Raw genomic sequence first — 26,007 nt, forward strand, 5'->3', positions numbered from 1 at the left:
GCCACCCTCCGGAGCCCCGCGCGGCTTCGCGCAGGGGTCTGGAGGGTGGCGCGGAGCTGCAAAAAGCCCTGGAGCTCAGGCAGCTCCGCGCTACCCTCCGGAGCTCCGCGCAGCTTCGCGCCGGGATCGGGAGGGTGGCGCGGCGCTGCAGGAAGCCCTGGGGCGCAGGCAGCTCCGCGCCACCCTCCGGAGCCCCGCGCGGCTTCGCGCCGGGATCGGGAGGGTGGCGCGGAGCTGCAAGAAGCCCTGGAGCGCAGGCAGCTCCGTGCCACCCTCCTGAGCCCCGCGCGGCTTCGCGCCGGGATCGGGAGGGTGGCGCGGAGCTGCAGGAAGCCCTGGGGCGCAGGCAGCTCCGCGCCACCCTCCGGAGCCCCGCGCGGCTTCGCGCCGGGATCCGGAGGGTGGCGCGGAACTGCAGGAAGCCCGGGAAGGCCTGCATTCGCTCCATAGGACGCACACACATTTCCCCTTCATTTTTGGAGGGGAAAAAGTGCGTCCTATAGAGCGAAAAATACGGTATCTAGTACTGATGTAACCAGATTTGGTGTATGATCAGAATAGTGTTTAAGCTCTGCTTTTTAACATCCCTTCCATGCAGCCTTCTGGGATGTTGCCAGGGTTTAGTTAAGCATTATTGGAGTCCAATGGACAGCGATAAATAGAAGCTTGCAGCAGCAAATTCCAAATACTGGAAGGCATTATTTGCATAGAATACATACAAAAGGGGGATTACTTATTCCAAAAGGGGAATATAAATAAATTAGGCATGATTTACAAGTCAGTTTTTGGATTTCATACAAAAAGTTATAGAACTCCTCGCATTCATAAGTTATGCCTTCTCTATTACAGTATTCATATGCTATTGTTCAGCATCTAAAAGCATGCAATTTTGTAAGGATCAGCTACAAAGGAAAAGGGAAATTTAAATAATATTTCAAATGTTGATATTGGAACTTAGTCATTTTCATGGAGGATACAACTGAGTGCCAGTGATTAGGCACTTTGGACTGAATCGCGCTAAGTTATGGAATGAACACAGAACTGATCGGGACGTTTGAGATTTTATTTTTGCATGTGAAAGGGATAGATGTTTCTGAGCTGTTTTCATTGCTTATCCCATAATATGTAGACCTTTGTTCATGTAAAGTAGGGCACCTATAGACTTGAACACGTTAAAACAGTATTGTCCCTGAAGCGTTTTTTTAAATGAACAGGATACAATTCTGTGACAGTTGGAAGGAAGTTGATCAATGCTACTTGGGAGTGATCCAAGTGGTAATCGTACACCCACTTATCTGGAGTAAGACCCACTAGGTTCAGTGGGACTTATGTCCAAGCAGATATGTAGATTGCAACTTGAAAGTTCCAGTCCCACCACCACTCTGGGAAAGAAGCAAATCCAGGGCATCGAATCACACAATGATACATTAGGAAACCTGCTCCTCAGACAGGTGCTTTGGATTCATGGAATACTTTCATAATTCAGTAATTTTATTTCTTGTTGAATGCAGTTAATTTTGCAGCACATAATTTAAAGAATCACAGCCTTCAAAACCAGCCACGCTGATGAGTTCCAAGTTAACACAATGCTACACTTCTACCCTCCCTGACAAAGCAGTCTGTGGAAATCAAATTGTGCTCAGCTTGCGACACCCTTTCGAAAATAAACACATAGCTGTCAACCGTCCCTTATTTGGCGGGAAACTCCCTTATCCCAGTGCCGTGTCCTGCTGCTGTCCCTTATTGATGATGTCCCTTAAATTTCCCGGGTTTCATGCTCGCCTGGCTCGGGAGGGAAGCAGCGGCTCGGGGTCCTCCGCCGTGAGAGCGCATGCACGAGCTGCCGTGTGTCCGTCTCTCCCTTTTCCCCCTCAGGGGCACGTCGAGAGGAGACGGGTGGCAGTGGGTGGGCAGGCAGCCCCTCTCTTGCGAGACTTCCCCCGCGCTGCCAGGGGAAGCTAGAGGCGGCGGCAGCTGAGGAGGCAGCCTGAGGGAGGAGGGGATGGGGAGGGATGCAGAAGGGCGGCGCTGCAGCGGCTGCTGCAGCACCGCAACGGCTGCTGCAGCACCGCAACCACCTCATGCCGGGCTTGTGGGCGGCATTGGCGAGAGTCTCTCTCCCTCCCCCCCCAGGCGGAGAAGGGCCAATGGAACTCCTCGCCCCAGGACGACGGCAGCCCCGATGTGCTGCTTAGCATACCCTCCAACCAGTGCAGCATCTTAATGTACTGATTTCCCCCTCTGCATCCCCTTCATAACTCTATTTTTATAAATCATTTGTCGATCCATAGTTCAAATTTTTACTACAAGTTTTCTGTCAATCCTACCAATGTATGTAACTCTTTACAAGAGCTTTTCAACTAAATTATAAACTTTCCCCATTCTTTATTAAAGAGGTCCTCTTCCTGGTTTCTAATTCTGCCTGTAAGCTTTGCCATCTCGACGTCGTTCGTCAGTTTTGTCTGCCCCTCTTCTTTGGTCGGAGTTGTAGACCCTTAGGATCGTCTAGTCCAACCCCCTGCAAAACACAGTCAGTGGCAGCAAAAGCAGCATGGCCCCATCAGTGGCGGATTTCTGTATAAGCTAAGTAAAATCCCTTATTTTGGCTGCTGATCCCTTATTTTCGAGGCTGCTGGTCCCTTATTTTCAAATCTGTAAGTTGACAGCTATGTAAACGGGTCTGTCCAGGATCGTGTCGTGAGCATCCTTCTGGCGCCAAGCAGCCCCCCTACCTCACTCAACACAAGTTGCCCTTACACGGGCGGTGGGGGTGGAGAGAGAGATTAGAGAGGAGAGAGAGAGAGAAAGCGACTTCGTTATACACGGCTGCCGTAGGGCGTATGTTGGCGCGAAAGGAGTGGCTGAGATCCTACGTTAACCGGCAGGGGGCGCTGTTCCAAAACACGCTCCCGGCGGAGAGACCGGGTGAGGGCAGAACGCATCGCAGCTGTCACGGCACATGCTCCTGACTGCTGGGCATGCGCACTGGCAGCAAGAACTCCCCTCTATGTGTGTGTGGGGTTCAGCTGGGATCAAAGCAGTTGGCCGCCGCCGTTGGGAGGGCCCCTTGCGCGCGATCCCCGCTCCCTTGTGGCTCTGTGTGTGTCCGTCCCGAGCCACGTGACCGGGGACGGTGACAAGGCACTTTTCCCCTCCTGCTGAGTCACCGTCCCTTGTCTGAAGGGAAAGCGAGGGAGGGAAGGAAGGAGAGCGGCGCCGCAGACTCTGCCCGGGTACCGAGTCCCTTCCTCTTCTCCTTCCTCAGCACTCGGCGGCCAGTGGCTTCCAGCGGGCGGAGAGAGCAGGCGACCAGCGGTCATGGGGACGGAGAGCGGCAGCGCCGGGGTGCTGCTGGGGCAAGCGGGCACCCTCAACCTGCAGACGGGCAACCTGCTCAACTGGGGGCGCCTGAGGAAGAAGTGCCCGGCCACCCCCAGCGAGGAGGTGAGCCTGCGGGAAGCGGGGAGGAGGAGACGCGTGGACGGGCCATTCTGACGACCCGCTCATGTTGGTCGTGAGAACGCGGGCGCGCGGATCCCGATTCTTGCTCTCCGCGCGGGATGAGCACCCCCCCCAAAAAAAATACCCCACCAAAGCCAGGCCGCTGCGATCGACCGCTCCCTCATAAATTATACATATGGGGGTTGGCAGGGGTTTTTTTTGTTCCTCGTCGCGGAGCCTTGAAAGGGGTTATTTATTGTCTTCTTTCTGTGGCAAAAGCAGCGGGAGGCAGCGCTGGGTGTGTGCGTTCCCAAAGCACGTTGGTTTTATTGACTGGGGTTTTAGTTGTTGTTATACGTCTCTCTCGCGTTGAAAAGAAGAAGAGGAGGACCCCAAACAGCACGATGCTTTGAAAACAATGAGTTGGTATTAAAATCCAGATCTCTGTCTGAATCGGGGTGGAGGGGAATTAAAGCTTTATTGATTTCCTGGTTCTCTGCTCCGCTTTAGCTGGAGAGTTTGTGGGTTCAGAGCAATGTTGGAATCCCACCACGGAGAGTTATCTTTTTTAGAAGCCTCAGTGTTAAGTAGATATTTGTTTATGTTGCTGTGTATTTTCCTCAGTGCAAAAACAATTTGCTTCTTCCACTGTATTGTGTTTTTGTCCAATGTCTTACAGTTTGCTTCCAGGCAAACAACCTGTTTGTAGAGCATTCACCTGATTTGTTTTGCACAAAGTTTGTAGGCAGGTTATATGACGTCTCACCAAACAATTGTTATCACTTTCCTTACTGCAAAAAGTCTGATTTTGTTTGGAAAGCGGTTTGTTGCCCAGTAACGTGTGCTGCCGTAACTTCCGGGTTTGTCACTGATTCCCCATCTGAAAAATTGTGATAGCCTCAAAGCATCCTTAGTCTCTCTTAATAGCCTTAAGAGTAGGGTTTTTTTGAAAACATTGAAGCCCATCACAATTTGTTAACAAGTGCTTTTCTGCTAAATTTTGGACATGATTTTAAAAAACCCTCTTAACAAGCACTTAGGTGAAAAGACTCCCCAAACATTTCTACATAATGTTTGGTATACTGTCAGGGCATACACTTCCACTTTCATTTATTCTGCTATGTTTCCCCTAAACTTTTCTGAATCATAAGCAAACAACTTTTTCCAAATCTCTTGCTAGCATTTTAGCAGTTTGATGAGCTGTTGCACGTTTGATCAGGCAACTTACTGAAAATTTGATAGGCAGTTATGCCTTTGACGTCAGCCTAACTTAACTACTCAACACCTTGTAGTGCTAAAGGTTTTTACATTAAATCTGTTTAGGCTTTTTGCGACCCCAAACTTGTTAGCTAAAAGCATGTCTAGCTTAGCAGTTAAATGTGAGCATCTTGAACTGTGTTGCGGCATGTAGCTGCAAAAACTTCCTTGCCCCACCCTGGTTGTAATTGACATATGGAATCCTGCTTGTAATTAGTTTGGCATCCTATTGTCTCTTCAGGCTATACTGACAGGCAGCACTGTATTGGTCTTATGCTTGGGGGTCAGTTCTTTTTAAACAGCCTAAAAATGGTCCTGTAAAACTGCATTTCATTCTAATCATTTTCTTTTTGTTTTATTACTTATTTATTAAATTTGTATACCATCCTTCATCCAAAGATCACAGGGCGGTTCACAACACAAAAATACAAAATGAGCACACAAAATCCATAATAAAAACAAGAACAAAAACAAACCAATAACTCCCCCTCCCACATAGAATTTTAATCAGCCTGATTAAAGAGAAACATTCCCCCCCCCGGCACCTAAATATATGTAATAAATATAAATAAATTTTATTATGGCTAATGCAATCTATTCAAAGACAAGATATCTTCTGGACTAAAGTGTTCATGTATCATATTGACCTAGTTATTTTCTTATAATTGTCAATTTCCTTCACCCCCAGTGTGCCATAAGGTGATATATTATAGTATTTTGTAACCCAAAGTAGTCATCCTCAGCTTGAGGAAAGTTTTTCCCAAGCTTACTTTTATTCTCAGCTATCCCACAATAGCCATTTATACTCAAAACAGTTGGTATTTAGAGGACTTTTGCTTTCAGATCATACTTCCACCTTGATATGAGAAGAAAAGTTTATCACAGCCACAAATCACAATAACCTTTTTTCGCCCTTTCAAAAGTACGCATAGTGAGTGTGTAACAATAATTAAAATTTGCTTTGTGACTTCTTGGGAAAGTACATTGCTAATCTATTGGGTAACTGGCTTGCCGTGCTGTTGTTTTTAATTATTATTCTAAAGATGAGGTTCAGTTCTTAGCACTGAGCATCTATAAAGCCAGCAGCTTAGTTTCAGAACATGGATTATGAGGCTTGGGAGCCATTGTTCTGCAAACTATAGGCCCCCATACCATTCTGAGGTAGTAATGAAGTTATGTTTGGCAGCTATCCCGTAGCCTGCTTGAATATAATGAAAGCCTCGGTTCAGATCAAAATAGAGGTATTACTTTTACAATAGGCAGGGTGGGAGCAATACTAGTAATAATAGTAAACTACAACACAGCTTGTGGAGTTTATTGTTGTTCTTAGTATGCTGCTATTAGGGAAGTTGTGTAATTTTTATGAATTTCATGTGCTTTTGTGTGAATGTGCTGATATTATAATGTATTTGTATTATGCTTATGTTTTTAAATATGTTGCGTGTTGCTTGGGAAACCCTTGTGCAACAAGCTACTAACGAGTAATTAATAATACAGTACTTCCCTGAAGGGAACTGCTCTGACACGTGTAAAACATACGTACCAGAAGCATGGGTTCCTATTTTATTATCTTTTTTCCTCTGCATACAACTACAGTATTGTTTCTAACCCAGTGGCTTTCAAACTGAAAGCCAGAAAACGGGAGTTCCTCAGTGAGAATATCAGTAGAGATGGACAGGTTTTCTGAAAAGACTGTGCACTACAACTCGTCTGGCCCTGTAATGTGTAGCTGCAGGGAAGGGTTGTGTGTTTTACAGGGCGTAGTCTCAGTTCATGCTAGGTGATGGTAAATGGCATTCACTGGCTGCCAAAAGATTTGGCCAGCAGCCTACAAAAACCGAGTGTGGCTCATAGAATACACCCCAGAATCCTTTGGAAGATGTAGACCGCTCAGAGATTCCTCAGCACAGACCACTCAGTGGGGAAGGGGTTCCCCAAAGCTAGAAACTTTGAAAACCACTGTTTTGGTTTTACACCTGGGGAATTGAGTCAGATAATAAATTTGAAGCTTATTTCTATAGCTGCGCTTTTTACACTTTACAAACTGTCCAAAGCCATCACAGCAGGGAACACTAAATATGAGGGCTGTTAACTGATTAAAGAATTATTAGTTGGCCTCTTAACCAATTATTGGCCTCTTAACCAATGAAGTTAATTGACGAGTTATGTTTAAATACCGTAACATGGTATCAGAATCTCAGTTAATAAGGTGCCTTTCTGAAATTCTAAAGAGTGTGAGGTAGCTTCCAATTCAATAGACAAACGCTACTCTATTCTAGTACTAAAAATCACATTTAGTTTTCTCATTCTGAAAGTTTGGCAAAATTAAACATGACCACAACATGCTTAATATTTGCCTTTCATTGAATTGTTTCACAACAATTAAATCAGTCAAACCATTTTAAAGCTTTACTTAGGCTGAATTTGTAGCTTTTGCAAATGATATTTGCATGAGAAATACACTACTATAAGACCAGGTGCTAGATTTTGCTTCTCTTCCCTTTTTAAAAATAATAATGGAAGTTGTTGCTCATTCAGACCTGGACTCAAACTTCCCTATGCCTTGTTAACTGAAAAAGTTAATTGATCATTCCATTCAGTATCAGCAACCCTCAATTCAGATCACAGTGATGTTGAGCAGGAAGTTGAAACTTGTCCAAAGAGACATAAAGAAGACAGTGGTCTATTGGTGAACCACTGGCCAATTTTTAGATGAAGGCTTATTGCCGACTGCTGGGTTTGCTGGATTCTGGTACAGAGAAAGAAACTTAGTTTCTTAAGCAAGAGTTCATACCTGTGGTTCTAGCTTATATGTTACATAAACCACTGTTTTTTGTGACAGGAACAAGCCACAGCAAGCCTTACATTCTTGTACCCCTCCGCTGCCCTCCTCTAGCACAATTTTCCAGTTCTTTAGGTTTTGGTGACTTGTTCCTCCTTTTCTTTGCCCCCAAAAGTCATGAATCTGCTGCATTATTTGAGGGTTCCTCTCATTTCCCATCTAGGCCCCTGATGTGACCTTATGCAGGCCACCCGCTTTGTCTAATGGGAGAAGGGAGCAATACTTTAAAACCAGCATGGTGAATTGCAGAAAAAATAGGATTCCTTTCCTTTTTACTGTTTCCTGTTTACATTTGTCCTCACATTTTTGTTCTATCCCTGTACCCAGATATAACTTGCTTAGTTTGTGTGCATAAGAGAGAAGATAATAGGGATCAGCAGAGGCAAGTTTAATTTCCTTTTCTCACTGTATTGCAAAATTGAAACCAAGCGGTGTTGAATAGTGAATATGTTGCTTTGCAGCTGCGGGATTGCATTCAGAAAACCTTAAATGAGTGGAGTTCAAAGATCAGCCCAGATCTATTGCAGGTAAGTGACCTTTCCTGTTTTGTGTTTCCTTGCTAGTATGCTTGTCAAATAATTAGAATTTTCTCTGGCCCAATCTCAGTCTGTCCTTGTTAAATGAAATTTATTGCTGGGGAGAGAAACAATATAATGAAAGTTATCATAGAAGAATTAAAGTGCCTTTACCTGGAACCAAAATAAAGTCAGAGGCAGGCATTCCTTCCCATTCCAAAGAGTAGGAATGGGCAGGTGGAGAGCTGACAGATGTCTGGTCACTGCCCTCCATATGCTTCTTTGTGACACAGAGCAGGACTTTGGAGGGCAAATGGAGTGTCCAGACAGGTTCCTGCGGGAAGACGTGATCCTTTAGGTAATTGGAATCCCAAGCCATTTAGGGCTTTAAATGTCCAAAGCAGCCCTTTATCATGGACTGAATGGACACAGAGGAATGGTGGGAGGCACCAGCTGGGGAACCCGCAAGGACCCAGGGCTTGGTGGTGGGACAACGACGAGTCATCAGAGGGAGAAGAGGAAGAAGATTGGGAAGAGGTGTTGGAAGCTGGAGAGGTAACAGGGTTTAGTGAGCAGGGAGAGTCAAGTTCCCCTCCCTTCTGGTCTCCCAGAACCAGAAGAGGCGTGAAGAGGGAAGAGCAAAAACAGGTCTGCTGGAAGTCTCAGATTGCTTGGGAGAGGAGGAGACTTAGGCAGCTGGGGTAAGGCAGGGACCTTGATTCTCCACAACTATATCATAGGGACAATATTTCCCAAGAAGAGTTGCTGTGCTTATGAGGCCTGGCACTACTGAGCAGACCTTGTTTCTTCTAATAAAGAGTTAATTTCGCTTACTCCATGTGATTTATTGCTGACCCACTCCTGCCAGTCCCATTTTGCAATTAGAATGGGACCAGAGACCCAGTAATTGGATGGTTTGTGTAAACATAACCCCGTGACTGTTTTTATTTTCTTTTTAAAACTGTTTGTTGCATGTGTTTTTATTTCATGCCCTGCATTTTTGAGGCTGAATGCAGGCATAACATAAAACAAGGACTCTCAGAATATGTGTAGTGCTACAAATCTGCCTTGCATACTGAAGATGTGCTTTGCCTTTCACGCAGTTTGATGAGGTGCTTGTCAGACTTGCCCTCTGTGGCCTCCAGCTGTGCAGTGTGGACCAGGCCTTTTGCAACTGGGTGCCTTGGACAGGGGGATTCCAGAACTATTGTCTCAAGCATCTACTGCTGAGTTGTTTGCTCTCCCTCCCCCATATGAAAACAGAATTTTGATGAAGCTCAAGGCTGCTTTTTATATGTCTTCTCTAATGATACAATATGTGCTTAGCTGCCAGTACTGGTAAGCTTCTTCTGACTGTCAACATATTTATTTGCAGGAGCTGCCCGAAACCCTTGAATGTACTCTAGCCCAAGCAATAGAGAAGATCAATCCTGAAGAAAGGGAAGAACTGAAAGTTTCAGGTATAATTTGTTTGTTGACTTCATCGGGAGAGATGGGATGGAGTTGGGTCCAGTGTTAGTCAACCAGCTTCTTAGGTACAGAGAGTCACTTTCCTCTGGGGACTTATGGAATATTAAATTGAATAGGTTGGGGAATTGAGTAAGAGGTCCAGCATAGCACAGCTTAACATTGTTATGAATGAATGGGGCAGCAGAGCTGAAAGGCAACAGAGTCTGCCATTGGCCAGGAGACCAAAGCTCGTTTCTCTGCATATTATATGCTGCTTTTGTTCAATTGCCTTCAGTAAAGTATCATCACTTACTTTCTCTTGGGACTCTTATCTGCATTATTCTAGTCACTCTGCTGACAAGGATTGCAGTCGAGGATCTGCTAACTAAACAACCTGATGACTAATTCATAGGAGGATCTGCTAACTAAACAACCTGATGACTAATTCATAGGACAAAGCAATATTATTTATTCCCTTTTATTATTTTTATCCTGCTTTTCAGACAATTGTCCTCTCCCAAAGGAGATCACAGAAATAAAAAAGGATCGTTAAACCCTGCTTACCTGGGTGTATTTGAATTTAATATGCTTACTTCTGAGAAAACATGGTTAGCATTGCACAGTTAGTAGTTCATCTGCATTTAGGCTGTGTTTGCACCATGATTTAGCATTATGAGGCCAAGCCTTTGCAAGTCTCTGTCTTGCACACACGCGCACACCGCAGGTTTATTTATCTGGCTTGCTCTGGAGAACTATAGTTAAGAGTGACCCAAGTTAAGGATACTGTGGTTAATAAAAAATAGAAGCATAAATGCTTGATCGCCTCCTCACAGCCACACCAGAGGGGAGGGGAGAGTGCATGAGCCCTGGGCTTGCAGATGTATCCAAAGTGCGCACCACCAGAACTTTGGTACTGCTTTGCTTATATATCATTGCATCCATATTGCTCTTTCCAAAGTCTGTACTCAACAAAAATCTTCAGGATCATCTCATAGCCTCAGGCAATGCATATCTCTTTCTTTCTTTTCTTCCTTAAAGCAGCTGATGCCACTGTTGCAATGCTGGAAGTAAAATGAAAACAGAACTGGGACAAATGTGAGGGAATGGCCAATTGCATAACGCATCAGCCTGTGAGCTTCCAGAGGCCTCCGGCTGTTGGATACAGAATGGTGTGTTAGGTGGTCTCCTTCTGGTCTCCTTCAGTAAGGGGCAATTCTGAAGTTTCTGGAAGAGAGGGCAGACATTTCTAGGTTACAGCACAGTTGCAGAAGGGTCGTGGAACCATCCTAGTGCTCTGTATAGATAGCGGCTATCCTTGCATCCTGAAAATGAAAACAGTTGTTAGTTCAAAAATAGCTACATAAATATGAGTACCGTATTTTTCGCTCCATTGGACGCACCGGACCATAGGACGCACGGGATCATAGGAGGGGGAGAACAGGGAAAAATATTTTTTTCTTGTTCTCCCCCTCCAAAACAAGGTGCGTTCAAGGTACATTCACCAGAGCTTGTGGGGCTGGTGGTGGGGGGAAGCACTGCTTTCCCCCACCGCCAGCCTCAAAGATCCCTGAAGCCTTTGGAGTGCAGCGCCCCGCTGCCCTGCAGAGGTTTGCGCGCAGCCCTCCCCAAGCTAGAGCAGCGAGACGGAGCCCTCCGTCTCGCTGTTCTGGCTTGGGAACAGCCTTGCTAGCTTCTGCAGGACAGCGGGGTGAAGGCACCCCGCTGCCCTGCAGAGGTTTGCGCGCAGCCCTCCCCAAGCTAGAGCAGCGAGACGGAGCCCTCCATCTCGCTGTTCTGGCTTGGGAACAGCCTTGCTAGCTTCTGCAGGACAGCGGGGTGAAGGCACCCCGCTGCCCTGCAGAGGTTTGCGCGCAGCCGTCCCCAAGCTAGAGCAGCGAGACGGAGCCCTCCGTCTCACTGTTCTGGCTTGGGAACAGCCTTGCTAGCTTCTGCAGGACAGCGTCTCGCTGTTCTGGCTTGGGGAGGGCTGCGCGCAAACCTCTGCAGGGCAGTGGGGTGCCTTCACCCCGCTGTCCTGCAGAAGCTAGCAAGGCTGTTCCCAAGCCAGAACAGCGAGATGGAGGGCTCCGTCTCGCTGCTCTAGCTTGGGGAGGGCTGCGCGCAAACCTCTGCAGGGCAGCGGGGTGCCTTCACCCCGCTGTCCTGCAGAAGCTAGCAAGGCTGTTCCCAAGCCAGAACAGCGAGACGGAGGGCTCCGTCTCGCTGCTCTAGCTTGGGGAGGGCTGCGCGCAAACCTCTGCAGGGCAGCGGGGTGCCTTCACCCCGCTGTCCTGCAGAAGCTAGCAAGGCTGTTCCCAAGCCAGAACAGCGAGACGGAGCGCTCCGCAGTGCTCCGTCTTCCTGTTCTGGCTTTGGGCATTCGCTCTATAGGACGCACACACATTTCCCCTTAGTTTTTGGAGGGGGAAATGTGCGTCCTATAGAACGAAAAATACGGTAAATCTTGCTGAGAGGTGTGTGCCAACCTGGGTCTCTCTTGGGCCTGGTATTGAAGGCACAGCCAGTAATCTTTCATATATGCTTCCTGAACAACAAGTTAATGAACTACTTTGAACCAAGGTTTTTATCTGAGTTGATAAGGCAATCTCAGTTCCATCAATGATTCTGAGAGTACCTACCATAAAAAAAAAACCCGAACATCTATTGTAAGTGAAATCAAGAAGCAGGTTTTTTATCACCACGTTCTAGGCTGAGCCATGGGCTAAGGTTAAGTGTGAGGAACCTTTGTCCCTCCAGATGTTGGTGAACTACGACTCCCATCATCCCTGGCCATCAGCGATGCTTGCTGGGGCTGATGGGATTTGGCTGAAGGACCAAAGGTTCTCCAACCCCTGGACTAACAACATAAAACAACATTTCTGCCATTCTTTAACTCATCCAGTGCGTCAGGAGCTCATTGGCAAAAATTCCTTGTCTTCACATGTAGAGAAATAATCTGTGGGCCGCTGTTCACCAAAAGGACCTGAGCAAACATGTCTTAAGTCAAATTGCTTTGAAATCTAACCTTTCTATAAGCTTGTTTTGCATTTCATCTCAATGGGAGGCTTGCCTAGAAATCTATAAACCTAGAAATAACCTAGAGCAGCAAATAACCCTTAACTCAGTCTCTGAAAGGCGGACATTGTGTAATATACGTCAGACTTTTGAATTGGAACAATTGGTGTTCTTGGGAATTAATTGCTTTTGGGAGGGGAACTTCTTGCATTTTTGTTGTTCTTGTTGCTTTATAGCTAAGTTGTATTTGTGCAAGACATCAACATAAAGAAAGGAGGAGGCTGCATAATTCTTCCCAGCCTTTCTAGGAGACTCTAGAATTTGAACACGGTACCTTCTGCATTCAAATTATGTCCTCAGCCGCAGTGTTTTGGTCATTCATCTGTGCAGATTTAATGTGCTATTAAATGGTCAGAAACACACAGTTGGGAATTTGCATTATTTGCAGGTGTTGCTTTCCCTTATTAACTCGTCTTTTATTTTCAGCAAAATTGTTTATCGCGGGATCAAACACTTCATCAATCAGAGAAGCAGTCAGTATGAGTAAGTTGGCAACTTACATTTGAACATATCCAAAGTTTGCAGGGTCTTTTCTTTTTCTTTTTAAAGCCTTCTCTGGCTCTGAAACAGAGAAGCTTTTCCTAGTCATGAATGTTTTAAAAATCTATTGACCTTTGTACCCTTTCCCTACTGTCTTTGAACAAAGTTGGCAGACAGTGAAATGAGGGCGGGGAAGGAATAACTTTCAGTCGAGGGGCTGCATTTCTCGTGGTTTCCTTTTCAGGGTCCATCTTTCAAATAATAGATGCAGCTAAATGGAAGGTGAGCAGGGCTGACCAGCACATGCATACATACCTGAACATACCTCACATATTACATGTATGCTTACATATACAGCACACAACACGCACATAATTAGGTTTGGGGGGAATGTTTGCATTGGAGACAGTAAGACTTCTAACCTAAGTGCAGTTGGGCGAGGGTGCATTTCCAGCAAGGGGGTATGGCGGCTGTGACCCTCCTCACAATTGACCATGCCATATTTCGGCTTTGGAGGAGTGGGGCTCCTATTGGCTTTAATATTAGGCTTTTTTCAAACCTAATTTTAGTAGGCCAGAAGTGCACACCGACTTACTAAGAACTGGAAGAAATCCAGATTTTGCATTGCAGAGCAAGCTTCAATTCAAGCAAAAATTAGTCTTTTGTTTTTCTGATAGCTAAACTCTGAAAATAACCCTTTTGTGTGGTTTCCTTGGTGTACTATTGTATGTTCAGAACAATTAAGAACTCTGCTTTCTTTCCTCTCTTTTCAGCATATTTTGCTGCAAATACCTATTGTATAGGTTCTTTCTTGTAATTCAAAAATAGTTTAGCTTGATCTTGTAAAATTGATTTGTATCTGCAGGGATTTTGTGGATTCAGGGAATTGAACATTTATACAAGGAGATAGAATAAGTGATCAGAAGACAAGTAGATTCGTGTTTCTTAAAGCCTCCTGTAAATCATTTTTATTCTATTTAAGCATGAAAGTTTCTCTCTTTTTTTTTAAATAGCATGTTCTACCCTTGGTGTCGACCAGTTAGATTCCGTGATAATTGCTCCTCCTCCAACCGAAGACGGAATTAATCTTTCCTTAGAATATTTACAACCTTACTGGGCAGAGCTTGAAAACTTAGTTCAAAACAAAAAGATTGTTGCCATAGGGACTTCTGATCTAGATAAAGCACTGTTGGAGCAACTGTTCTTGTGGGCACAGGTAAGAGGCAGTCTATTCAACTGAAATAACCTGGATCTGCTGCTTTTTCTGTTAATATGTTCTGCTGAATATATTATGAAATCAGATCCAGTTTTAAACCTGAGTACAATATAGACACTTTATAGCCAGCTGGGCAAGCATGTAGTTGCATCGCTATATTTGATATGTAAAGCATTTTTTAAAAAAATTTAGAAAACGGAGCAGCTTTCCATTGTCATAAAAAATGTGCAGTCACTTAATTAAATATAATGTAAGGCAAACACCATAGCGCTATCTTATATTTGAAGGAAAGCTGAAATTTTTAATTTTTTCTAGGTGAAACCAAGCAGTAACCAGGTGAATCTTGCATCCTGTTGTGTGATGCCACCAGATCTGACTGCATTTGCTAAAGAGTTTGATATCCAGCTTTTGACTCATAATGATCCAAAAGGTAAGGTCCTGTTAATTGCCTTGATAGAGTAGACCAAAGGTCTATTTATGCTTTGCCATTTTATGATTGTCAGGGAACTGCCATCGGAAGGAAGGGAAGTGAAAGGGCTCACACAGGTTGGGAGAGACTCAGCAGCTGAAGAGGGAACCAGTAGGGGGAGAGGAGCTGAGCTGAGGGAAAGGGAGCTGGAGGGATGGCTCAGAGACACTTCCAGCGAAAACAGTGGGGAGGTTTCAGGACCTCCTGTAGGGACACCCACTCCTCGCCGGAAACTGTCACGCAGAGAGTCCAGAAGACGTGTTTCCGTTAAGGAGCTTTTATGTTGGAAGCGATTCCGAAAGCAACCACTGTCGGAATCTGCCAGCGACTGACGGAGCCATGTTTAAGGGGCTCCGTTACAGACAGAGGTTTGCAAACTTGACCAAACTCTGAGGGACTAGGATTTTACACACAAGCAGCTCATCGTCCCATCACAGCATTCCGACAGTCTTCGTGAGCAGCTTGTGCAGGAGAAGGCATCATGAGCAACCCAGCCGGAACCGGAGAAGCAGGAGCTGGAGCGGGTCCAAGCCTGGAAGAAAGGTACCGGGTGTTGGAGGTCCAGCTAGCGCTGCAGACGGCGAGGCTTGAGGAGAGGAGGGCTCAGGATGCAGACAAAAAGGGGAAAGACACCCAGCTCGTCAGAAAGGTACCAGGATTGGTGCAGAAGTTTGGGGGGGAGCCCAAAGACTATCATGGCTTTCGGACAGAGATGCAATATGCCCTCAATCTGCAGTTTGATGAATTCCCTGACGAGGAATCACGAGTGGCTTTCGTGATTGGGCATCTTGAAAAGGGGGCGAGAGACTGGGTTAGACCCCTGATGGCAGCGAATAGTGACGTCCTAAAGGACACGATGAAGTTCTTTCGCGCCATGGATCTGATGTTTTCCAGCGATATTGAACAGGGAGTGGTCCGCAGACAGTTAATGGCTTGCAAACAGGGGAGCCGATCTGTCCGTGAGTACTGGACTGAGTTCACCATGTTGATCCATAAATTGGGGTGGGATCTATCGGCGGAACCCATTCAAATGCTCTTTGAAGAAGGGCTTTCTTCGGCTGTGAAAGACGAACTTTCCCGGGCGCCCAGGGCGGAGTCTATGGACCAGCTGACCAAATCAGCGCTGACCATAGGAGCGCGCCAGGAGGCGAGAGCATTGGAGAGGCGGGAAGGGAAGGGGGAACGTTGGAAGGAGTTCCGCATTCCAGACATTCCAGAGCCAACTTTCCCGCCGGCAGAGCCGATGGAAATCGGAACAGCGCGCGCGCGCGCAGTTTCAAAGCCCAGTGAGGGGGGAAAGAAGGAGGGAAAAGGCGCCCGGAAATGCTATCTCTGCCAACAGCCAGGTCACTTTGCCAGAGTCTGCCCCCAGAGGAAGGAATGGCAAGGGATGGTAGGAGCTGTGGAGGGAAGAGAGGAAGAAATACCGAAGCAAGTAAAAGCCAACGCCTGGCTGCCACCGTCGGGGCACAGCAGCCAGGCCAAAGAGCAGTGAAAGTGCCCACGCCAGAACCTCCTAAACCCGCCCTAGTGATAGAAGTGGCGCTAGAGCTGCCAAACGGACACCCTCTAAAGATAAAGGCGCTGTTGGACTCAGGCAGCTCCTGCAATTTCATGAGCAAAGAGTTTGCAGCTGAACACCAGATACAGACGATCCCTTTAAGCAACCCCCTGCAGGTGACCACGATCGATGGCAGGGAGCTGTTGGGAGGAGAAGTCAGCTTGCAGACCGTCCCAATGATAATGAAGGTGGCAAGGCACACCGAACTGATAGCGTTTAATGTGGCCACCTTGGGAGGAGCTCCCATTATATTGGGGATGAGCTGGCTAGCGTTACATGATCCGCTGGTGGGCTGGCATCAGAGAGTGGTTTCTTTTGGTTCAGCACATTGCTTAGAACACTGCAAAGAGGGAAAGGGTTTGGCAGGGGCCCAAGCCACCCTAGCAGGGACTGAAGTAACGGAGAACGTGAAGGTACCACGACAATACGCAGATCTCTGCGACGTCTTCAGCGAAAGGGAAGCTGACCAACTACCCCCGCATAGACCCTTTGACTGTCAAATCAATTTACTCCCTGGGGCACAGCTCCCTGTAGGCAAGCTGTACGCCATGTCAGACAGAGAGATGCAGGAGCTAAGAGAGTTCATTGACAAGAACCTGAAGAGAGGGTTCATCAGAGAGTCCAGGGCGGTGGGGGGCAGCCCAGTGTTTTTTGTGGATAAAAAAAACACGAACAAGCCGAGGCTTGTGTGTGACTTCAGGGCCTTAAATGCAGTGTCAGAACCAGTGGCTTTCCCTATGCCCAGGATTGACGACATTTTGACAAGGGTCAGGAAGGGAAAGATTTTTACTAAACTGGACCTAAGGGGGGCGTACAACCTGATACGAATAAGGAAGGGGGATGAATGGAAAACCACCATGTTCACCCCTTTGGGGGCATTTGAATATTTAGTTATGCCCTTCGGCCTACAAGGAGGCTCCGCGTGCTTTCAATCGTTTATGAACCACGTCCTGGGGCCTTTGCTTTACAAGAATTGTGTGGCCTTCTTAGACGACGTGTTGGTGTATTCTGAGAATGAGGAGCAGCATGTGAGAGACGTCAGAGAAGTGTTGAGCAGGCTGCAAGCCAACCAGCTGTGGGTGAAACTGGAGAAGTGTCAGTTTCATACCAAGGAGGTGGAATTCCTGGGGTATCGCCTGTCAGACAAGGGATTGGCCATGGATCCCGGCAAGGTCCAGGCGGTGCTGGAATGGAAAACACCCAAAACAAGGAAGGATGTGCAGAGGTTCCTAGGATTTGGGAACTTCTATCGTAAGTTCATCCGAAACTTTGCCCACCTGACGGCGCCCATTACGGACTGTCTCAGCAGTAAGAAGAAGTTCGTTTGGACTGAGGAGGCGGAGCGAGCATTTGAGGAACTAAAAAGGGCCTTCGCCTCGGAACAACAACTCCTGCATGTGGATTTACAAAAACCGATGAGAGTGGAAACTGACGCATCAGACAGAGCTATTGGGGCGGTGCTTCTGCAGCCAGGGAAGGAGGAGTCAGAGTGGAGACCGTGTGCCTTTTTTTCGCGAAAGCTGAACAAATCCGAGAGGAACTACACGGTGTATGACCGAGAACTACTAGCCATTCATGAGGCGTTCCGGAGATGGAGGCACCTGCTAATTGGCGCACAACATAAGGTGCAAGTGTGCACTGACCACAAGAACCTAGAGTATTGGAGGACGGCACGAGTGCTCAACCAACGGCAAGTGAGATGGGCCCAGGAGTTCTCCAAATTTAACTTTGAGATTTGTTACGTGCCAGGCCCAGAGAACATTAGGGCGGACGCTCTCTCACGCAAACCTGAATATTTGGAGGGGGAGGGAGCACCCGAAGAGAGACATGTCATTCCAGAGGACCGCTGGGTGTGTGGGGCGGCATTGGTGGGACAAAGAGAACTGGTAGAGGAAACAGAGAATGATGAATACGCCCAGAATAAGCTCAGAGGTCTTAGGGGTGAGGGAGAGGAACCAGGGGGTTTCGAGGAAAGAAATGGAGCTTTGTATTACAAAGGGGCACTGTATATCCCTGAAGGAGACTTAAGGGGGAGGGTACTCAAGCAGTTGCACGACAGCCCCACGGCGGGGCATTTTGGACAACACAAAACCATGTGGTTGGTCACCAGGGAATTTTGGTGGCCTAAGGTGAGGGAAGATGTACGGGAGTATGTAAGAGGGTGTGAGCAATGCCAGCGAGCCAAAGGGGAGAGGCGGGCACCGGCGGGGCTATTAGAACCCTTACCAACCCCAGAACGACCTTGGGAGGCAGTGTCGATAGATTTTATGACTGATCTGCCGAAGTCCAAGGGGAAAACAGCCATCATGGTGGTGGTAGACCTACTAACAAAGATGTGCCACTTTGTAGCCTGCTCGCATGCAGTCACGGCGGAAGAGACAGCGAAGTTATTTGTAGAACACATTTTTAGGTTGCACGGGGTGCCATTGAGGGTGGTCTCAGACCGAGGAAAACAATTTACTTCCAGGTTCTGGAGGAAGCTCATGAGCTTACTGCAGGTGGAGGTCAACTTTTCGACTGCCCGGCACCCTGAAACCAACGGGCAGGCGGAAAGAGCAAACGGGGTCCTCCAGCAATACCTGAGGTGTTATGTCAATGACAGAGAGAATGACTGGGTAGAAAAGTTGGCGCTGGCGGAATTTGCCTACAACAATGCCGAGAATGTGTCCACAGGGATGAGCCCCTTCTTGGCTAATTATGGGTGTCATCCCAGGGCTTTCCCAGGGGGAGAAGGGGAGAGATGGGGTGTCCCGGCAGCCGAGCATTTTGTAGAAGAAATGGAAGCAATCCATCGTCAGCTCCAACTCAACTTAGAAAGGGCGAAGGAAGAATACAAGAGGCAGGCAGACAAGAACCGAAGGGAAGGTGAAACCATAAGGGTGGGAGATAGGGTGTGGCTGTCAACCCAAGGGTTGCCGTTCAAAGGAGGTTGTAAGAAATTAAGACCCAGGAGATTGGGTCCCTTTGAGGTCATTCAACAGGTCAACCCAGTGGCTTTCAGGCTCCGGTTACCCAACCACATGAAACTGCACCCAGTATTTCACAGGTCGTTACTGTCACCGTATGAGGGGGGACGAGAAGGGATGGCCACTCGGGGACCGGTCATAGAAGAAAGGGAATGCAGCAGCCATGTGGCAGAAATCCTCGACGCCAGATGGAAGGGGGATCAGGTGGAGTATTTGGTAGCGTGGGAAGGAGAACCGGAGTCAGAAAACACTTGGGTAATGGCAGAAGATATCAATGACGAGGTATTGATAGAAACGTTCCATCAAAGGTTCCCAAGGAAACCTCAGCCTGTGGAGAGGTTCCGGAGGGAATACTTTGGGACCACCGATGAGGAGGAGGAGTTGGAAGGATTCTCGGAATCGGAAGGGGAAGGGGAGATGGACTCTGAGGAGGAGGAGTACTTCGAGACCAGGAACCGCAACAGGTGGAGAGAAGTGTTCGGGACATCGGAAGATGAAGGAAGTTCATTCCGGGGTTTTGCCTCCTCACCGCCCGTAGAGGAGGGGGCGAGAGGGGATGAAGGGGGCCCTGGAGGGGAGGTGGATGTCAGGGAACTGCCATCGGAAGGAAGGGAAGTGAAAGGGCTCACACAGGTTGGGAGAGACTCAGCAGCTGAAGAGGGAACCAGTAGGGGGAGAGGAGCTGAGCTGAGGGAAAGGGAGCTGGAGGGATGGCTCAGAGACACTTCCAGCGAAAACAGTGGGGAGGTTTCAGGACCTCCTGTAGGGACACCCACTCCTCGCCGGAAACTGTCACGCAGAGAGTCCAGAAGACGTGTTTCCGTTAAGGAGCTTTTATGTTGGAAGCGATTCCGAAAGCAACCACTGTCGGAATCTGCCAGCGACTGACGGAGCCATGTTTAAGGGGCTCCGTTACAGACAGAGGTTTGCAAACTTGACCAAACTCTGAGGGACTAGGATTTTACACACAAGCAGCTCATCGTCCCATCACAATGATCATTAAGAATTAACAGAGTTAGTTCCATATTCTGTGTAGGGCACAATGTATACAAAAAGAACTTTTTCCTGGATGCCAGCTTAAATCAAAGCCAGAATAGCTCAGCCCAATGTTTGAGGACATGTGCATAAGGTGCACTGCCTGTTACCATTTGAGCAAAGAATTCATTATTCCCACCTTTTTAACAATGAATTTCTGGCTTATATCACTTGTATGTTTGGAGATTTTAAAAACTGGTATTGATTTGGACTTAATGCAGTCAAGGAACTCATTCAGCAGGCAAAACATAAAGTCATTTGTAGAGATAACACCGCAGCAAAGATGTGCATAGCAATAAGCCAGGAGATAAATCCTGCAGTGCTGGATTAGTTTGAACAAACCTGGACTTTTAAAATAATGTCCAAACTAACATATTATAAAAGGTCAAGTAATGAACAACTGTAGAAGGTTCTGGAGTGTTGGTCTTGGTGATGTTCTGGCATGTCAAATATCAGGACTTTCAACCATATAGTGTATTTGCTTTATTGTAATTACATATATACATATTTCAAATATGATTGGCATTCAGATTGGTATTCTGAATGCTGGTAGCTCAATTTCCTAAAAGCTTTGCTAATCATCACCTTCTCCTGTCCCTGTTCTAACCTTAGAACTCCTTTCCGAAGCAAGCTTCCAAGAAACACTTCAGGAAAGTATCCCAGATTGCCAAGTGCATGAATGGACTCCACTGTGGCTTCTGCGATATTCAGTCATTGTTAAGAGCAGAGGAGTCATCAAATCCAAAGGCTACATCTTGCAAGCTAAAAGAATCCCAGCATCTTAAGATGGACCTTGGCATTAACCTGTATCTGAAAAGCTCTGTCTCTGCTATATCATTGCACCAAGATGCAAACTGGAATTTGTAAAGACCAAAATGTTTTATTATCAAGTAGTCAGTGAAGCCCAAATTACATATTGGAGTAAGAGGCTGATACCATGTTTCTCTATCAATTTCCTTTTATTTCATACATGGGTGTTTTGTGTTGAGTTCAGCTTGCTCACTTGTGAAATATTATTTTTCATTAACTGTTCGGGTGATTTAGAGATGATATATAAATAAAAATATTTGAAATATTTTAATGACTAATATAAACAGAATTTGACTAGGTATATTTTGATTGAAATATTTCTGTTTGCAAGGAGTAATGTAACTTGTTAAACCTTATTGCTGCTAAGCGGACAGCAGAGTAAATTTGGGAACACTGGTGGAATGAGCACTCTGATTTTAAACCAGAGATGTAAAATTCAGGGTATGCAAGTAAATTGTTTAATATATTCATGAATGTACTTCCCCACCACTCCTGTCATAATACAGTGTAATACTTGTATTATGTAACTTTTTTCTTCTATCATGTCTATACTACATTTCTCTTGATATATGCCCAAGGAGATGGTGTTTCTGTATTGGAGAGCACTGGTCAAAAATATAATTAACTTTGCCAAAGTTTACCTAGTTTCATTTTGCCAGTGCTAAAGCATGGTTTACATTTTGAGACCCATAGAAAGATGATTGGCTTTATATATAACCTTGACATCACATACAGTATAGATCAGGGGTTCCCAAATTTGAGTCTCTAGCTTCTTTTTGGGCTACAATTCCCATCATCTCTGACCACTGGTCCTGCTAGCTAGGGATGATGGGAGTTGTAGTCCCCCCAAAAAAGCAGGAGACCCAATTCTGTCTGAAAATTAGAGCTGTCATAGTTAAACGAAAATTAGTTTGGGTTGGTTCCAGACTGAATAAGCGTATAGCCACTGAAATAAATGGAATTTGTTACTCAGGACTGACTTAAATCCTGATGATTTACAGCAGGTCCACTCAAAGCATAACTAAGTGCTTATCCACACTTTTTCTTTTCCCACCACTTTATCCTGGGAAAACCTATACACTGCTGAATCAGAGCAGACGTCAATTGGGTTTTCAATGGATTGAAGTTTTCTCCGATTCAGTGGTAAAGAGCAGGTTTTCCTGGGGAAAGTGGCTTGGCAAATGGAAAACCACTTGGACCCGTTCAAAGTGTAGGCAAGCCCTTTGTGTAGCATCAACCCCTTGTTTTTGTCAACTAGTTTGGTGCATTCAGTGTTCTGGACTGCCTTTAACCTATGGAAACTTCTATAACTGAAGCAGTTTTCTAGTTTTTCATTTAGTGTATAGCCAAATACATTTTGGAGGTTTTACACCATTTGAGGAAGGTTAACATTTGTATTTGTATATGCATACCTATTTAATGAACTAATGACAGGTTTCATGAGGGGTGGTAAACTTTTATCTGAAGTCCAGAGTTTTACATTCTAATTAAAAATAGCATCATAATGGGTAGCTAGAAAGAGTAAATGCTTTTGTACTGTCTATCATATCCTGTTTTTGTACTTTAATCCATTCCAGTGGGCAAACTTCTCAAGTTTTTATTAAGTTTTTGAATAAGGGGGTTTAAGCATGTGGTGATGTTTGGGTCCTAAAATGTTTTAAGTAAAGCTTCTCAGACAGGATTCTGGCGTAAACTTTGATTTGCAGCATAAATATCCAAATAATTCTGGCGATATTGCTAAAAATAGTATGTACGGAATTTGCAGGATGTCTGTTTATGGAAATTTGGGGTTGCAAAACAAAGGATGTAGACAGCTGCAGTTGTATGTAGTCTGCTTCAGAATTAACTGGTTTTATTTAAACTTCTGTACCTAATGAGCTTTTACTAGTTTGAAAATCATTGTTGATTTAAAAAAAACCTTGCTTTACAGAAATTTGCTGGTAACTGTTTCTCCTCTTTGTGTGCATCTCTATATAAATTTTCAAATAATATTGCAGGTTATGTTGTCCTTTTTTGGAGTTAGGGAGTGAGGAACTGCAGATTTTGGTTTGGATTTTCTCCAGCCAGCATGAAGAACACTAGATGGAATGCTTCCCATAAAATGATACGATGAAATAAAACTTTAAAACAGATTTTAAACTATGCATGTTATCTGGAAAACATACACATATCCCAAATATGGAAGCAGAACACATTTTTGGTGACACTATGCCAAGAGAAAGACAGGCCTCAGTTTCAGACAGGCCTCAGTTTGAGTCAAGGCTCTACCCCATCCAGCGCTTCTTTTTAGTACTTATTTTTTGTTCATTTTAATACTGTATTTCAGGTATTTCAGATTCAGTGCTGGAATAGGTGACATAACCAAATCCTTCCTCAACACATATTGTACTCTAATCTTAAGCTGCCATATTTCAAAAAGTGAAAACCAGGACACTCTGGTTTTTTAAAATTGATTTGGCTAAGATCCAGGACAAAGCACCGCCTTTTGGAAATTCCCCCGGATGTCAATGCCGCCTTTGAAATCCTGAGAAAAGCCGGGTGTATGGCAGCCCTGTCTTAAGTGTTTGCAGATATACTTGAGTCTAGTCAAAAGGAATAAGTTATCTGAAACTAGACCAACCTTAGTTTCTGCGTGTAACTACCAATCCACACTAAGAGTAGCAACACTAGCAATGTTGCTAAATTTCCTTCATGCAAATTCCTTCTAAGTGCAGAAAAGACTTTTCCTTTCTGGAACATTATTTTTCTGTTGTTCTACTTCCATAAACCTTTCTGCCATAAAACTATGAACAGCTGTTCATCCTTGTCTAAAAGAAGCACCTCTGTGATGCAAGTCTACCACCTTAATGAGAACTACAAAGGAGTAAAATCCTAGCTAGGTCTTTTAGGCAGTGGTTCACAATTGGTGTCCACGGATCCCAGGGTGTCCACATAACCCACCCAGGGGATCTGTGGGAGCAGTGCTTTTTTCTTTTAAAAATGTTTAGGGGTACTCTCATTTTCCTACTCATATTGAAATACTGCCCCTCAATGAGGCAAAACTCAGATTCACCAAATGTTTAGGGGTATGCATACCCTGCATCCCCCTAGAAAAAAAGCACAGTGTGGGAGCATTCACATAACAAAAACTACCATAGAGATGTCAAAATTTTCAAAAGTAGAAGCTCCATGGCTTGGTTTTTGAAAAACAGTCCTCAATAATTAGCTAATTGGAAACCACTGTTATATGGCATTGTTGGTTTAATATTGAACTCTTAACTCGTGTGTGTGTGTGTGTGTGTGTGTGTCACACACCAGAGGCTTCCCAACAAAAATACACAAGACAAGAAAACTATCAAAAAAGCAAGTACATTAAAAAGTTCCCAGAGATGAGGATCTGTAGCTCTCCAGATATTATTTTTGCTACAGCTGCCATCCCTGGCAATAGTTGTGCTGGCTGGAGGTGATGGGGGTCCAGCAGCAGCTGTAGGGTCAGTAGGACATAGGTTATGGGGAAGAGAGTTGTGCCCCTCTTTGTATCAAGTTATCTCAAAAATTACCAGTCCCAGATTTTATTGTGCTTAGGCAGGTGGGATAGGCAGAGCACTATATAATTGATCCCAGGAGCAATCCCAGAGCTGCTTACAGGATTTGCAGCCCCTCCTACGTCATGGAATTAAGTGCTGTGATCTTCCATGTGTCAGATCCATTTGGTAATGTGCTTGCACACTACAATTTTTTAAAGCAGTGACTGCACCGGCTGAGAGGGAGCAGGTGTTTTATTAATCTCTCTAGGCTGTTCCATAACTATGTTCTTTTTATAGCTTGGAATACATCAAACATTGCAATTATAAAATATTAAAAACCCATAAAGTCAAAAAGTACATAAATATAGCAAACAAAATTCACTAAAGCTCCAATTATGAACACAGGTTTTGGGTTTAAAAGAGGTCCATGCTACAACAGTCTGGGTCTTTACCTATCAATAGAAAGGTGCAAACTAAGCTTCCCTGCAGGGACGCGGGTGGCGCTGTGGGTTAAACCAGAGCCTAGGGCTTGCCGATCGGATGGTCCGCGGTTCGAATCCCCGTGACAGGGTGAGCTCCCGTTGCTCAGTCCCTGCTCCTGCCAACCTAGCAGTTCGAAAGCACGCCAGTGCAAGTAGATAAATAGGTACTGCTCCGGCGGGATGGTAAACGGCGTTTCCGTGTGCTGCTCTGGTTCACCAGAAGCGGCTTAGTCATGCTGGCCGCATGGCCCGGAAGCTGTACGCCGGCTTCCTTGGCCAATAAAGCGAGATGAGCGCCGCAACCCCAGAGTCGGCCACAACTGGACCTAATGGTCAGGGGTCCCGTTACCTTTTAAGCTTCCCTGCAAGGGCTGCTCCCTTAGTGGGGTGCCACTAAATGTTCCAGGGGGTGAGGGTTACCTGGATCTTATGGTTAAGATAGGCACTTACAGTCCTACAGGTAACCCAGTCCCAAGCCATTTGGGCTTTAAAGGCCAAAAGCAGCACGTCTGGAAATGCATAAAGGTGTGGCGGTGATTAAGCAGCAGCGCTCGCTCAGAAAACATTTTGAAGTTGTGCCGCAGATAAAAAACAGAAAACTGTCAGTCCTGCTCTCAGGAAACGGACAAGCCTGTTCCTAAAAGCTGTTCCCCTTCCTTTATTAGAATTTCTCTTTCCCTGCTGAAGGAAATTTGCTCTAATTCCCACCCCCACCCCCACCTTCAGCAAACCTCCTGCCTGCAGACTAAGGGAGCATTATTATCATAATCGTTGTGTTTTTTTTTTATTTGATTCCTGTATTGCAGGGGTGAGACTAGATGACCCTCGGGGGTCCCTTACACTCTACAATTCTATGATTCTATATACAGCCCAATGCCAAAGGAGGCTTCTGAGCAGAAATAT

At 45.7% G+C, this 26,007-nt stretch overlaps 1 protein-coding gene and 1 long non-coding RNA gene across 3 annotated transcripts; one reads left to right on the plus strand and one right to left on the minus strand.

Annotated features, from left to right (window-relative positions):
* The first annotated feature begins 2,990 nt into the window (after window positions 1-2,990).
* On the plus strand, window positions 2,991-23,248 carry GCLM (glutamate-cysteine ligase modifier subunit). The gene is made up of 7 exons (XM_081010897.1): window positions 2,991-3,444; window positions 8,002-8,067; window positions 9,431-9,515; window positions 13,006-13,062; window positions 14,073-14,275; window positions 14,591-14,705; window positions 20,919-23,248. Exons 1-7 carry the CDS (start codon window positions 3,319-3,321, stop codon window positions 21,089-21,091), a joined length of 825 nt encoding a protein of 274 aa, XP_080867023.1. The 5' UTR covers window positions 2,991-3,318; the 3' UTR covers window positions 21,092-23,248.
* On the minus strand, window positions 9,969-25,795 carry LOC308479893. 2 transcript variants are annotated; one of them, XR_013987878.1, is made up of 2 exons: window positions 25,555-25,795; window positions 9,969-10,826 (listed from the first exon to the last, which is right to left on the minus strand). It is a non-coding gene; the product is annotated as an uncharacterized lncRNA (long non-coding RNA). The 2 variants fall into 2 exon arrangements; XR_013987879.1 differs by lacking the exon at window positions 25,555-25,795 and adding an exon at window positions 13,080-13,128.
* Window positions 25,796-26,007: the final 212 nt, after the last annotated feature.

This window comes from Podarcis pityusensis, assembly GCF_964106645.2.
Source record: "Podarcis pityusensis genome assembly, chromosome: 6".
NCBI classification, from domain to species: Eukaryota; Metazoa; Chordata; class Lepidosauria; order Squamata; family Lacertidae; genus Podarcis; species Podarcis pityusensis.